A 16,342-nucleotide genomic window follows, 5' to 3' on the forward strand; every position below is an offset into this window, starting at 1 on the left:
TGCCTACCTACGTGCAGGAGTGCGTCAGGGCTGATTTCAGCCCCTTCAGCTCCTTTCTTTGAGCAGATTTTTTTTGCAGAGCCATCTGCCACACTACTGCTTTTGCATCATTTCCCTCCTACCGGGATGTTATTGAATAAGAAGTCGCAGCACCAAAATGGAAGGATTTAATTCCCATGCAGCTCTCTGCTTGCAGGAGGAAGGGGCAAGAGGAAGAGGCAGGAAGAAAGAAATAGCAGGAGGAAAGGAGGATTGCAACGGGGAGAGGTGATGCACCTGTTCTACCTGGATGGGGATATTTACAGGATGCTCATACACAGAGTTGGTGATACTTACGGTACTCTGGCATAAAAGAGAATTACCCATCCATGCCCTGACAAGGTGCAGTGGATGCTCTCCAGAGCTCCCCTCGAGCCTCAAGTATTCTGTAATTTTTACTGATAACACAGCCCTATGATAACTTTCCTCACACTACTAGCTGATAATATTTTCAATGCCCTCACCCTCCCCAGACCCAGCCCCAGCACCACATGTTGCGTAACCGAGAAAATTCTGCACGGCTGCTGACACATTGCAACTGACAAGGGGACATCTTTGATAACCCCGTAACTCTTTCAAGCTCTGTGCCCCTCAAGTTCTGGTAAAGTAAAAGTGTTTTGTTTAACATTAGCTTGTGCATAGCTCCTATCACAGGAGAAATCATTTCTGAAAATAAAAAATAACACTTATCATAAACCACGCATATCAGCATCCTGTGACGCCAGAACTTCTCCACCGTCATGCCCATGTTCCCTGGCTGTGATCCCTGGGACTCTACCAGACCCCAGCTCCCGCTGCTGCAGCATCATGCTGGGTCCCACCGGGCACAGTCCCGCTGTCACCAGGCTCAGGGCTGCAGCATCAGCCTGTGCAGGGCCAAATTAAAGGCGTTTGCTGCAGTGGGGAATGGCTGTGGAACATCAACCTGCTCCTCTGTGCGTGCATTGAGATCCACCACCCATGTGGCAGCTAGGGAAGCCTCACAGCAAGCACCAGCAGCTGCGACTGCAACCATGGGCATTCCGCATGGTTTTGGAGGGATGAAACCACCATTCACGTTGTCTTATTTCATGCCTGCTCCACCAGCAGCAAGCTTTAATTTTAAAAGCAAGAAGTTCTCAATTATCCTAGATTAATATCAGAATAACTTTCTTTCCTTGTTAGTATCAGAAGTGACTTCCCTCAGCCCCAAAGCTGCCTGAATCACATCGACAGCTTACAGAAAAGCCAAGGGTAGCTGCCTCCAGGCTGGATTTCTCTTCAAATTACAAATCCATTTTTTCACTAAGAATTAAAAAGTTGGCTTCTGCAGTTAATGGAGTTTTGGCTCCAAAAGACAGCCAAAAATGTGTTTTATTTTGTAGCGCAATGTAACTGTCCATTGGGGATGTGTGGGCAGAGACATGGGAAGAAAGGATTGTTTCGTCAAATCAGAGGAAACTGTGGTCACAGAATGCCTCAGGAATACACAGCTAGAGTGAAACATGAGAGAAGTCTGCCCCTCAGCCATTTAGAAAGGGGGGAAAACCCCCACATTTAAAATAAATTATCCTCTTCAAATAAGAACACTTTAATTATGAGGCAAGAAACACAAACCCAACCCTTCCCTTTGAATCCATGATTTCGTCAGCAGCCCCATGCGTCTCCAAACACCCACCAAGCCATATGCTGCTCAGCACCAAAATAGAGCACTTTCAACCTTCAGGGGTTTGGCATACCTAAAAAAATATCCGAATTTAGAGACTGCCTTCCTGGGATGGAAAAACTATTTCTCTTTGCACAGAAAAGTCCCATTTGCTGATGCTACACGCTCTGGCCACATAGTTGATGCAGTTTTGGGCTCCATGTTACATGGATGTCCTCTAACTGCTGCCTGAGGGAGAGGAGGGAGCTTGGCAGCAGTGCTGGCAGCATAGATAGACCCACTGCAGCACCAGCTCCTCCTTTCCAGCTTCCTTTCCTGCATCCATGGTATGGAAAAAGGCTTTCTGGGGATGGCCGAGAGACGTGTTTAAATACACCATAAACCTGACAGCCAGTTCCTAAGCTGAAAATTATGTGCCATTCGGTATGAAGTTCAGGGGAACTCAGGTTAGATGTAAGGAAGAAAGCTCAGGGAAAGTTCAGGTTAGACTTTAGGAAGAAGTTCTTTACTGTGAGGGTGCTGAGGCACTGGAATGGGTTGCCCAAAGAAGTTGTGAATGATCCATTCCTGGCAGTGTTCAACGCCAGTTTGGAAAGGGCCTTGGGCGACATGGTCTTGTGCGAGGTGTCCCTGCCCATGGCAGGGGGGTTGGAACTAGGTGATCTTGAAGTCCTTTACAACACTAACCATTCTATAATTCTATGAACTGTATCAATGCAAAGATGAAATGCAACAAGGAGCTGAGTTTGGAAATGAACTTTTCTTACTTAGTATTGTTTGTCTAACAGGTGTTATTAATTTATTGAATATCTTTGCAGCACTAAACATTTCAAGGCAATCAATTCATCCTCAGAACTGCTTCAAACAATCCTGCTCCTGTACTGGTGTGACTTCTGCTCCCAGCCTGCAGCCCCAGCTGACCATGGCTGCTTCAAACAGAAAATGCAATGTGAGATACTCCCATACAGACTGTGAGCCACCTAGGAAAGAGGAAAAAACTTCATGTACCATTGTCCTCTCTTGGTGTAATAGTATTTAAAAGTTATGGTGATCACTGACTGTCCTAGCACTCACATGTACCCCATAGGTAGACCAGGGCTAGATACAGGGATGACAGGCATACTCAGCTGCTGGAAACCAGAGGGTGGACCCTAAATAGAGGGCAGATGGGGGCAATGGCCTCCCACTTTGGGACAGCAACTGCCTACTTCAAACCCAGAGCAAGATCTGGAGAAGCCTTACTGGCTTGCCGTACTGGCAACCCTAACAACCCTAAACCACTGCCTTCAGTTTGCAGGGACTGTTCTGTTCCTTTCTGCTACAGACAACTTCTGATGTGGTGTTTAACCCAGCTTTTCTAACTACAGCTCTTGTCCTGCAACTAAGAGTGCCTGTCTTGCACTTGAAACATTCATAGCTCCCAGCTCCATCACAAGCATCAACCAGCCTGGTACAGCTTCTGTCACATATTTAAAATTAATGCACAGTGCTTAACACAAGATCCCCTGAACTAAACATAGCATATGCTGCATAGTCTTTGGTTTTAGCTGACAAACATTTCATGCAAACACATCAGGCACACAGAATTTCCTAGGGATGAAATGCATCAATTTTGTCAGTGCTGGGGAAAATGATTGTCAGGCTGGAGTTTGGGCTGTAAAAGTCTCTTCAGGAAACCAGAAACACCTTGATGCACAAAACATGTATATATATGCAATGATATATATTTAGAAACAAGTTACCCTCTTCAGGATAGTGCTGAATGCCTCTTGGCCAAGATCACGGCCTCACAAGTTGCTACAGTGACCCAAGCACCAGCATCAATTATCTGTACTGTTCTATAATATCAATAATTAGACTTAAATTACATCAAAGCCGCAAGAGCCATAGTATTCACACAGCTTTTCAGAAGTGATCTGCGAGAAGAGCATCTGTGCAAAGGCTGGGAGAAACGGGATGCTTCTGTGGGAGAAGCCAACGCCCAGCCAGGTGCCCACCCAAAATAAGCAGTTTTAAATAGTGCTCTTAGTCCCAGCAGCTCCCACAGAAAATAAACACAGCTGCAGGAAGACGAGTGGAAAACCAGGCAGTAAATCCCTGCAAATACAGTTTTTCATTAGGCTTTGTTTCCTGGCAGCAATTTCAGGTTTTCACGACAACCATATTTCCATATAGGTCCAGAAAGGCCTCTGAGGTTTCAAAACAGTCATGAACTTTAGAAAGGAGAACATCTTAAAAATCAGGATTTTCTTGTCCTTATGAAGGAATTTGTTGATGGTGTTGATGCAAGCAGTTCCAGGAATAAGTATGAGCATATCTATCTAACCCAACACCTATTTATTTACATTTTGGAGGCAATCAACATTCATTCCAGGTTACTCTCCCCATCCCCCCCGCATGTTGTACACGCTTCAACACAGGCTCTGTACAAACCTTAAACAAATCTGTTGTGCTCACTTTGATCAGGTGCTACATCTCTCAGCTGTCAGCAAGAAGGGAAAATGATGTTCTTTCTTGTACTTCCACTGCAAAAGCCTCTACCTAAACATGAGTCCAAAATACCTGTGCACACCACTTCTTGCCTTTGCTAGAAGGCAAACCAGTGCAGGCTCTGCTCAGTTTGACCAGCTAGAAATCCTGCTAAAATATAAAGTTGAAATGGCAGTACTTTTTAAGGACATTCTTTAGCATTAATTACCCAAAATGCAATTGCTTTAATTTTCCCAAGAGCCGTGACTGAGCCCCAGGCACACAGCGGGACATGACTGGGTTTTGTTCTTCCCATCTGAGCAGTCCCTGGCTACAGACAGCAGGGAAACAAGTTGCCTATAACCTTGGTTTTTCAGCCTTTGAAGATGGGGCTTACTTAGCAGAACACCACCACACTTGTCCATGTCCAAGAAGAGCCTCTGAGCCCTGGCTGATGACTGACTGTGATTTTTAAGGGAGAGAAGATGGAAGACAAAAGGTGCTTTTCTTGGAAAAAACATGGAACTACTTTGTTTCCCCCTTACTCCTCAGAGAAAGACATGCAGAGCTTTATAGCTACAATCACACAGATGCTGGCCACATGAAGCCACGCAACACGCTTTCTTAATAACAAATCCCACTTTTAAATGTATTGAGCACTGAAAGATTCACACTCTCTTGCCTCTGATTGGGTCTTTTCACAGATTTGAGATATGAAAATCAGCCTGCCCAAATATAAGGTTTCCCCTTCCTCTTCAGTGAGCCCACCATCTTAGCATTACCTCCCCAACCTACTGAGCTCTTACTCTGCTAAACCTGGGCTTCCCTTCAGACAAACTTCTGAAAAAATATCTTCATATGTTCAGTAATTTTGTGTTGTTTTTTGGTTTTTTTTTCCCTTGGAAATACACTTCACTGATCTCCACAGATTATACAGGTATATTCATATCACCAGATGCACAACATTTCAGAGCTGTTCCTTCATCTGCAGTGTCACCAAACCTCTCCTATATTAAAATAAAAATCCCAAATAAAACAGGACCAACATTTCCTGATGCAAGGCCAGGAAAGGCAGATAAGGCTCAGAGTTATTGAATGCTGTTTTCTTCATATGACCCCATCTTCCATTATGGTTTATATACAAAGTATGAAGAACATCATATAACAGAAAATAATTTCCTGTGGCACTCACAGGAGTAAGACTATTACACCAGTCAGCAAAGGTTAATTAGTGACTATGCGATGCGATGTCATGCAGCGTACTTGTTACCTCCATGTGCGTCCCAGGAGAACAAATAAGCCGCAACTCAAAACTGTACTGTACAAATAACCACATCCCTATAACGAGTTTCTAATTTTATGCACAACCCCTTTCCATATATTCAAATTGCACTGCTAGTAACTCTCACCAAGCTAGTGTAAAATCCTGTGAGTCTGGGCCCTTTTCGACATTTTGGAGAAAACCATGACTTTTCTTTCTGAAAATTTCAAAAGCAAGTCAGTGTTTTTGACATTTCCTTATGAATTTCCTATGGTATTTTTTTTGCTTCCAAACCTAAATGTCAGTGTACTGCTTTTCTTCCAGGAAGAGACCCAAGAAGCTGTCACTGCCCCATCCCTGGAAGTGTTCAAGGCCAGGTTGGACAGGGCTTTGAGCAATCTGGTCTAGTGGAAGGGGTCCCTACCTGGGGCAGGGGGGGTTGGAACTACATGGTCTTTAAGGACCTGTCCAATCCAAACCATTCTGTGGTTCTAAATTCAAAAAAGCAAGCCAAATTTAATCACCTGAAACCATGGCAATGCCATGACACACTGAAGGCACAAGCACTGCCAAAACAAGCTCCTCTCCACAGCTCAGAGAGGGAAAAGCCTGCTCTGCAAGAGCAAAGTTAGAGAAAATAAAGAGCTAAGGGCAACATGCAGACTGGTCTAGTGGAAAAGCTGAAGCAGAGCTTCAGGTGAGGAAGAAGGGCTTAGTTTAATAGCTACACTGGTGCACGGCTGCTTGCGTTCCCCTGGGTTGTGTGTTTTGTGCTGCAGAAGAGACGCACACTGAGGCAGGCAGGGTGGCAGGCTGGCGCAGGGGTGTCAAGCAGCCCCTGGGGGAAAAATCCTTCCTTTTTCCACTCAAAGTCAGCAGAAGTGTCTCCTCCTCTTCGAAGGGCTCAAGGATGCCTCTTCCTGGCTGCCAGTGCCTGTTACTAGGATATGAAGCTCTTTTTCTCTCTCTCCCCTACATCTCTAATGTCAGGCTTCCTATGCACATTTAGAAAGACCAGTTAAATCTGCACAAATACAAAGCAAAGTTGTTAACTTCAACCACTTCCTAATACAAGACCAGCCACATCTCAAAAATCCTGGCTTCTATCAGGAACTGCTGTGACCAGCCACTCTCCAGAGAGTTACATTTCTTTTTCCTTCCATTTGAAAAGGAAAAAAAAAAAAAAGTTTTTTGGGGGGGGTTTGGGGTTTTTTGTTTGTTTTTGTTTTGTTTTGTTGGGTTTTTTTTTTTTCTATTACTGTCTTTTCTGTGCACTGAGGTATGAAAAGCCATTTTGTGCATTTTCTGTGCATCTTCTCCGTCTGCAGGATGTAAAGTTCACGAGAACAACAAGAGAGATGGGGGTCTTCTGCTGGTAGGTTGCTGCTGCTTTTCTGCTGCAGCCCCTCATATAAACAAAGTGCAACAAGGACATGCACTTCATGGACCACAGAATCATAGAATGGTTAGGGTTGGAAGGGACTTAAAAATCATCTAGTTCCAAGCCCCCTGCCATGGGGGGGGGTACACAGCAGTAACCACAAGTGTAAGCATCATTTCACATCACACTGGAAAAGCCCAAAGGTCTGCTCCATCCCACTGTGCTGGACTCTTCACTTCAGTGTCCTACTCCTCCCTTTATTATCAACAACAAACTATCCTACATTTTAATACTTTTCTTACACATATATATATTTAAAAATAATTTTCTGTATAGCAGCCGCTGCTGCTCATTTTATAATTTTTTTTCCCTAAACTCACATGCCTATTATTTCCATGTACCTTGCTGGAGTCCAACAGGGGGGAAGCTGCCCACGCAGAGCTGCGGGGACTCAAGCAGGAGGAGATGGCCATCTTACCCTATCTGCACATCAACACAGCACAACTCAAGCCCCCCAAATCCATCTTTTCCAAACCACACACCTGCACCTTACCCACCTCAGTATTCACAAGGAGCAATCCCAGCAGCCAGAGAAGCATTATTACACTACCCGAAAGTCCCTAATTATTTTGTTTCTGTTTACTGATGTTCTCAGGTTGATCTGTTCAACGCTAATGAGCCATTTACTCTCAATTAGAAGCCTCTCTCAGAACAGAGCTTTAATTCCAGAGAGTTTCACTGATGAATTAATTACAACCTGAGCTCAGCCTTCTGCAGGAGCCTCTTCTCCCCTTGGAGCAGGTCCCCTGAGACAGAGCACCCAGAGAATACAATTTACCTTAATGCTACTGTTAGTAACACGTTCCCATTGGTAATATATACACACAATCACAGAATGCAAAGATGGGCATCATGGCTCAAGCAACATCTCAAGGCATGTTCGCTGGATATGTTTTAAAGGCTTAAACTATTTCAGGTTTAAAAATAAAAGGAAAAAAAGAAAAAAACGATTTTTTTTATTATGCATGTGGTACTTAGTCTAAAGCATCATATGAATTTCCCACAGCTTTAAAACCTGCCTAGGTCTGGCTGCTGAGCAGTATTGAGCGAAACAGCCACAAGCAGAAAAATCTTACACTGTGATGCCTGCTTGAAAAAAAATATTAAATATAAATCTGTGCTATTTCATCACGCAACATTAAGTCAGCAATGTTCCACTGTGGGAAATTTCATCCCCATTACTGTGTACCGTGTGAATTTAATGCATCTGCAGCATAATGAGGAAGAGGAAAGGAGCTCCAGCGAAACACTGTGAATATGCTTAGCACCACAGTTTGCGTCCCATTAGATGATTGTGGCTAATGTATGTGAAGTGTCATGCCACAAAATAAAAAGGCAAAAAAGAATGAATAATTAATATGGCCCTGAAGGGTCGTTTGGAAGACAGCTATAGTCAGAGGGAGGCTCTAGGGTCTACTTTCTATCCGGTACTCAGACTGCAGACCCTGATGGCTGTAACATGATGGCCAGCTCACAGGCACCCCAGGGCAAAAGCACACACAGGTAGCCCCAAAGGACACAGATAACCCCAACACACTTCCAGTGAAGTTTCTATATTCTAGATATCAGCATCTCCAAGAGCTGAAATTGCCATTCTGAGACACAAAATACTTGGGAGCAAATTCTGTTTTACATGGAAAGTGACAAACTGGAGACAAGGAACTAAAATAAAAAAACCCTAATTCTGAGAACCTGTCTGAGAAGAAAAAGCCATGAGATACACTTGGCTTGGTCATGTTCAGCAACATTGAGATTAAGGGAAAGGCAGATGAAATCTGTTCCAGGAAACTACAAGCCCAGCCAAGGGTCACCCAGTGGCATGGTACCTACACCCACCCCTCAAGCATGGTGTAGCATCACCCCAGCACCCCTTGCTGAGCTACAGCCATGGTATTGCCACAAGTACTGAAGTGAGGGCAGCAAACCCAAAACCTCAAAGGATGCTCACAGTTTACTGCCATCATAGCTTAGTGTGTTCAAGCTGTCTCCAGAAACTTCCAACAGACTATTGAGAAGACACATCCCTGCATCAATCCCAGTCTGGCTCTTTGCCTGTTACATAAAATAATGGAAGCAACCAATTCTGCCCAGCTTGCCACAACGTTTTTTTTTTTCACAAAAGGAACTCATGTAAATTAGTATTTCAAAGAGCAACTTGTGGGTGAACATGAATTGCTGAAGAACAGTTTCTATGCAATGCATTATGCAGTTTGTTGGAAAAGACCTGGTAATAATGCACACCAAGGGATGGAGATACAAGCTTCTAGGTACAGTTAGACGCAGAAAGCTCATTGTAAGTATTTACCCCTGTGGGCAGCATCTATTTAAATGGGAAATCCTGGGGGCAATGACTACAACTTGCACGCCACCGCAAAGTAAAAGCCATCAGAGACTCTCCTTCCTATACCTGCCCCGCATCGTTTGGGAGATGCTAATAAATCTTACACCCCTACACTTTCCAGCTTCCAAACTGTGTCCTGCACACAAGGAGGCAGCAAAGCAACCCCCATCCCCCCCTGAACGCTTTATCCCAGCCTGACCCCCAGGTCCCAAAGAACCAGTCCAAACTCTGACCCACAAGCTAAAAACACCAGCAGACATGAAAATCCTCCTGGAATATTTCAGCTTTAAAATCTAAGACACAGACAATCATTCTTAGAAAACATTACTGTCTCGGATGCCAAAAGGCTGTTTCTACGTTGCCTTGATAAAGTCCTGTTATGAAGCAACAGAGGGGTTTCAGCTTTTCTTTAGGAATGAATCTCTACTTTGCTCTCCTGGAAAGACAGGAGGTGAAGAAAAAAGTTGTGTTTCCACAGGTGAGATAGCGGAAAGGCAGGCTACCATGAGAAAACAGAAAATTCATATCCAAATGACAACATCAATAGCACCACTTTGAAACAATCTCCCATTAGGAGCAATGGTAATAATATTATTTGAACAATAAATCCTACTGCCAGAGCAAGCCACTGCAGAAGCACAGCAATCTGCATGCTCTTTGAGCACCAAAATTGGGCTCATGTATGTTAAGAAAAATATTTTTGCAATTCAGTTGTGTATTATTCCACCCACCCCCCACGCCCCGCCTTTTGGCTCTAAATATTCTCCTAATTCATTTCTCTTTCCTGTAACATTTCCTCCCTTCATCAGCAAAATACTTACCGGCACATTCAAGCTTCAACCTGGCAGCAAAACTCTGAGAGAGAGGAATTCAGAGGATGACACCAGCTACCTGCTAACTAACAAGCAACTACTCCATGCCCCCAGGGTACCCTCAAACAAACAGCTTCTTTAGATAGTCTTTGCTAAATCAGTAACTGGGCAGAATTCAGTGGGACACTCAATCCTCTGCTGCTGGTCAGTCACCTCTAAAAACCTGGAGTATTTGAAATTAAAGCCTTCCCTCTCGTATCATTAGCCATAGGAATAACAAAACACAGAACAAAAATCCATTTACGTATCCTGTAACTTGTTAATCTTCAGTAATTACTTTGCGTGTTTCTGTATTCCTTTGATTACACACAAAAACTTCTTCACAAAGCATGCTAAGCATGATGAAGGGGTGTGGAGCCAGAGCCTCGCAGGCTCGCCATGGTTGCAGACGCACCCTGCAGCTGAATTATCACTGGACCCATTCTGGCCTCTTTAATGCCTTCTTATCTGGGGTAATGATTCCTAAATTAGAGATCCTGCACTTCTGGTGCTGCTATAGCATTTATCACTGCAGCTGTGAACTTCTGCAGACATGGTTTTTAACGGGGGAACTAAAATTACAGCTCCAGGAGCAAAGGTGAAAGGGGGATGACCAGGAGAAAGAGCCCAAGCAGTTGATGTGCTGAGAACATCAGTCTGAAACTCTCCATATGGAAAGGAAACCAAATTTAGCACCAAAAGCAGCAGAGGAGTGCTGGTTCACAGCTCCTTCCAGGCATCATCTTTATTACCCTTGCACTTTCCTATACCCTGAGGTCATAATTTTAACTTTAAAGTTATTCCAACTCTTACTCACTCTCATCCCAAAAGCACCCCAGAAGCCAAAAACAGCCTGAAACCCACATCCTCCTTATACTAAATACACTGCAGAAGGGAGGGAAAGCATCGTGGGCTTGCTGGAGAAGCCACTTCCCAACACAAAACTATGAAATGGCTAACAGCAATTGGTACAAGAATGATTGAAAGACCTTAACACAGCACAGCCTCATCAGACATGGTGTACACATGTCCTTAATCACAAACAATTAGTCACGCTGTATCCTCCGTTATTTATGCAGGAGATGGGAGCGCTCAGCCTTGTCCTGAATCATCCCACTACAGACACAGATCCATGTCTTAATGGGGAGCAGAGAAAATCTTGTCAGAAAAATTGCTGTTCCAAGAGGCCACCTCACTTTTACTACCTTTATTTCTGCATTTATGTTTTATCTTTCCTTAGACCTGCCTGAAATAAACACATGGCAATTCCCAACGGGACTGGTGTACCTGACTCACACTGGAGGAGCCATGGGACCCTACAGCATCTCCAAGTCCTCACTCCCACAGATATTCCCTAAAATCCATTCTCAGCCTGTGGAAAGGATGCAGACACTAACTCCCAACGCAGCAATGGTAAGTGCGTGCAACTACAGCATCTCTTGTCCAGAGGTTCGCCCAAAAAGTGAGCCCCCCCAGCAAGCTCCAAGCACAAGCTAAAAGCAGCCGGGCAGGGCAGCACTCGTCCTTCCTGGGCATTCTGACCATTTTCCAGGTATCTTTACGGCACTGACTGCTATGTACTTGGCCACCAATCCAATGCCCTCTCTGAAGTTCACAGTACCACCTCTCTGACAAAAATAGCTGCTTCAGTGCCTGTGCTGGAGGAGCCCATTAGGGTGAATGACTTAAAGGGGTGACTACTTTTTAAAACCTTTGCCTTTTTAATAGGTAAGTAGGATTTTTACATCATTTGCTTAGCTCAACCATAGGACATTAATTCCATTTTCACTTTAAGTTGGCAGAAGCACACTGGCTCTGCAGGGGCAGAGCTGACTAAAGGCAATGTATATTAAAAAATAAAGGTTGCTAATCACCCTCCCCTGGTAGCCCTCAGTACACTTAGGTGTATTTCCCCCACAGCGGAGCAGGACACAGAGTCGCTGCGCACCCCATACAGCATGCAGGAATCCCATGGTGGTGCTATGGGGAGAACCAGCAGATCTGCACCCCCGTGGATGTTCCCTGTGCTTTCACTGGGCTGCAAAAACCTCAGTACACGTCACACCTCTTGATGAATGTCCTGTCATCAACACATGCATCCTTGTGATTGCTTGTGGTATTTAATGCATATCATACCCAGCTTGTTTTGGGTTGTGGTTTTTTTTCTTTGTCTGGACTATGTCAAGTAGTTGACTTTCTGTTTCTGCAGAATATTTCTTGAAAATACAAATTTTGCAAGCACATGTGGAGCTGGCAGAACAAAACCCCACAAGAAACAAGCAATTCTGCCACCGGACAGTAAAACGGTCTATGAAGTCTATTTATCTGGAGATATATTGTTTGTGGGATTAAAGCTGGCTCAGCACATTATTGGTGTGAAACTGTGGAGGACATGATGCAGTGCTGGGCTGGAAATCATCTCTTGTTTATACAGCTTCTGGATTTGCTTTATACATGTGCCCTACCCATTATGTTCAAATACTTTCTGTTGTTAGAGATTTATTTAATTTCTTTCCTAGAAAGACTCTTCATGCCCATGTTTTGTCACTAATGATAAAGATTCAAGGAACGACTGTATGATGAAGATGCCTCAACTTTGGCAATGAATTTTGTGTCCTTACATGACCGTAGCGCTTCCTGACACACAAAATACCAATACCATGTCTGGTTATCCTATTTCCAAGCACATATACCGACAGTTTAAGCATCAAGTCCAGGCACCCTTTGCAAAGAAAAGCTCAGTATCATCAATCCTGAGGCTTCATAGCACAGACCTGGCTAAGGAGCTCTGGACAATGACATTTGTAAGGGCTGACAAAAAGAAATAAATGCAAATAATACAGAGAATCTTAGAGTCATAGAATGGTTTGAGTTGGAAGGGACTTTAAAGATCACCCATGGGCAGGGACACCTTCCATTAGACCAGGTTGCTCAAAGCCCCCAAATGCTGACTTTTTTATGTGTTTTGCCATACTTCAGTGCCAAATAAGCATGCTGGAGACATGTCCATTCCAGGGGACAGCCAGGCTGTGTAACCAGACTGGCTTCCCACTGTTACAAGGCAGAAAATAACCCCCCCCTCTTCACATTCTGGGGCCCAAGGAAGACCATGGCCTCAAAGAGAACACACACCTAACATACCACCAGGCACCTAACCTGACTACTGTATTCACTGCTGTTTGTGAACGCAACAACAGTTACAGTACAATGATCAAATACTGCTCTGAAGACCCTACAGTCATGCATCACCTCAGCAGCGGCGTGGCACATTGCATATTTATTTCTTAAAAACCAATATATTGCATGAAGACCCTTAATAAATCACTTGCCAGCAGCAATGTGCGCCAAGCAGGGCACACGAAGGTCCCATATTGTATTTTCTTCACATAAGTAATCCAAAACAATAATTCCTGTCAAAAAGCATCTACACTGTGGACACTGAATACCAAACAATAAGCAAGGCTCTTCCCAACTTTCACTAAGAAATAAATTGTTAGATATCAGACAATTTCCTTTTAAGAAAAATGAATTTTTCTGGAACTTCTGAGATGACTTCCATGAGCTTGTAAACATCTTGCCACAGAAATACATCAGAAACTGTGCTTCATGATATGAAATGCATCTCAGTATTTAGAGATCCTCAGTTTCTTAAGAAACTTTTTATCAAGTCATATGTGACAGGAGACTGAAATCAGGTCAGATTAAGGGAAAAAAAACAACTCTTAGCAATGTTAATTCTACCTCTTCTGCTGCCTTCCTGCTTCCCACCTATCAAGAGAGCTGTATGTACTGGCCAGGGAATGTGCAGCTCTGCACCACGAATCCATAATCCACCAAATGCAGATATTTCTTTGTCTAACTTGTGAAAATATATTTTCCTCCAAGCAAAGACCAAGCATGAAGAAAATCCAGTCCTAGAAGTTAACTGACTGGGAAGTTATAAATAACTGGAAGCACAGCATTACAGCTGAAGTACGCTTGTGACCCTACCAGGGAGGAAGGCAGCCAGTGAGTACGCAGATCTCCCAACAGAAATAAAAGTTCCTAACCTTGATTCAGGAAATGAGAATTTGCTGAAATAAGAGGGTAAATGTGCTTTTTGGTACTAGGTTTGACAGTTCTGTCAATGTCAGGGCTGGCAGCCTGGCGTGCGGTTCTCCCCTCTCCACAGTAGTACCTTACCTGGGCACTGCGGGTCCACAGTGGGTGGTGGGGAATGTTATGATTTATTAATCTACAGCACAAGTGATATGTTGAAGACCCACAGAGAGCTAACAAATATAGGGGGAAAAAAAGATGATTAATTTGTAATAAATAATACAAACGGAGAAGGAAGCAGTTCTCAAGATCCCCAGCATCTACTACCAATACTGTGATGACATACACAGATAAAAAAATTCTTTGCACCCCTATGAATGCAGCCGACCCTATACTCTTCTACTCACTTTAATGTGATATGCCAGAAGCAGGACAGATCAAAAGTGCTGCCATTGTAGATAACCATAAAGGCAAGTTTTCTCAGGATCTCTTATTTCTAGTATAGCCTGCGGTCCAGGAGTAGCATGCCCCATCCCAGGGCAGGGCACAAGGGCTGTCCTGTCACCTCTGGCTTCCCTAGCTGCTCCCTCCAAACCCCACACAGCCAAGCCAATGGAGCAGGGAAGGGACGCAGAAGGAACAGCCCCTAAAGGGAGGGTGCCAGAGCCCACCACAAGCAGGCCCCCAGCCAGCCCCCATGAAGACAGTGTCTGCAGGCTGCTGTGTCACCCCAGCCCCAGCCTGCAGGGCTCCCCCCACAGCCCACAGCACTTGAAGAGCTTCTGGGCTGTTTTCAGGCTGAGCACAGGTTTCCCCTCCATTAGATTTAGGAGCTCCTAATTATGGTCTTTGGATGTACATTTTGGATGATTCTCTCCTGAAACATCATAGCATTTTACCCACAACAGGCTTTTCCCCCTTCTTCCTGCCAAACAATTTCATCATCGAGTAAGTTAAAAATAGTGAAGGTCTGATTTTGTTAATGCGCACAGCTAAAACAGCTGTCCTCTTTCACTTAAATGTCACCTTGGCTTGACAAATGGACCAAAGCAGACATGTAACAAGGGTTTAAGCAGAAACTATAACTTTTTTATGTCACCCATTAAAAACCACATGAGCCCCGCAGCCAGTAAGAAGCAGCAGCAGCAGGCTGCAAATTGTCCTTCTGTCTGTGGATGAAAGAACAAACCCTTCCTGAGGTTCTTTCTCTGTAAATGAACCCACATTTTGTAACCTAGTTACAGTTTGCTGGGAGCAATTGGAGGCAGACATTAGTTGTTTGGGTAAGGCCGATTTGCTTTGGGATATTATTGATGATTGGATGCTCTCTGCAAGTACACAGCCTGCTCCCTGCACGCTCCCCGTAGAGTCCCTTAGGTTTTCAAACTTCTAAAAGGCAAAAGAAACAAAGTTCATCACAAGGAAGAAGTCAAGATGACGTGCCAATGAAGTCTTTTGGAAAAACCAAGCGTTGGTGCTTTGTGATGACAATGACTGCACCCTAAAGCCATTTAAGCCATTTGGAAATGCAATACTACGGTTAAACCAGTTTTCCACCTCCAGCAGCAAGTGCCACCTTCAGAGAGCTATCTGTGCCACTCCCCACACAAACCTTCACAGACAGGTTTTGGGGAAGAAGCTTCAAACTATGGTCTCTCAAAATAACCGTATTTAGAGGACCAGTGCTGAGGGCACTGCATCCCTCCTCATCTGGATGCCTATGTTGTCAGCAGAACCAGGGCACTGCTACTTCTAGTGCAACTAAGATTTCATCTAAACACTCCTTTTGCTTGTCGATTACAAGCTTTGGCTTGACAAGCAATCTCTGCACTGACAACAAATCTAGCAGGCAGGTTGCTGATGGGGAGAGCTTTGCCATAAACACTATTTGTAGTTGTCAGCATTAAAAGCAGTTTGCCATCCACACCTGCCACCCCTGCACACATCCCAGCAGCACCTCAGCCCATCTAAACAGCACAGTAAATCATGTTACTTCAGAGCAAGCAAACCCTAGATAAGCTCCTTAGAAAAAAAAAAATAAGTGTCCTTTAGCACTCTGAACACAGAAATTATGTTAGAAGTGCCTCTTCTAGGGCTTGCAGAATACAGATAGGAAAGGTTTCAGGGGTATTTAATATGGCTTTTTTCTTGGATTACAACTCATTATCCCTTAGGTGAGCAAGTACATGAGGAAACACCTGGGAATAACCTAATGGGAGCTGAAATGTTTAGTAACCCTGCCCCCGTTGTGTAGTGC

At 44.1% G+C, this 16,342-nt stretch overlaps 1 protein-coding gene across 3 annotated transcripts in view; it reads right to left on the bottom strand.

Annotated features, from left to right (window-relative positions):
• The window catches only part of KCNJ3 (potassium inwardly rectifying channel subfamily J member 3), a 53,187-nt gene that overhangs the window by 13,088 nt on the left and 23,757 nt on the right, over nt 1–16,342 (bottom strand). Inside the window, exon 3 of one of the 3 annotated variants that reach the window (XM_065671205.1) lies at nt 2,458–2,664. The exons of the other annotated variants lie outside the window; for them this stretch is intronic. Within the exon in view, the coding sequence (XP_065527277.1) occupies nt 2,534–2,664 (131 nt within the window). The 3' untranslated portion in view covers nt 2,458–2,533. Of the gene's footprint in view, nt 1–2,457; nt 2,665–16,342 lie in introns of those variants that run through there. 3 annotated transcript variants of the gene reach the window in all.

This window comes from Lathamus discolor, chromosome 3 (genome assembly GCF_037157495.1).
Source record: "Lathamus discolor isolate bLatDis1 chromosome 3, bLatDis1.hap1, whole genome shotgun sequence".
NCBI lineage: Eukaryota > Metazoa > Chordata > Aves > Psittaciformes > Psittacidae > Lathamus > Lathamus discolor.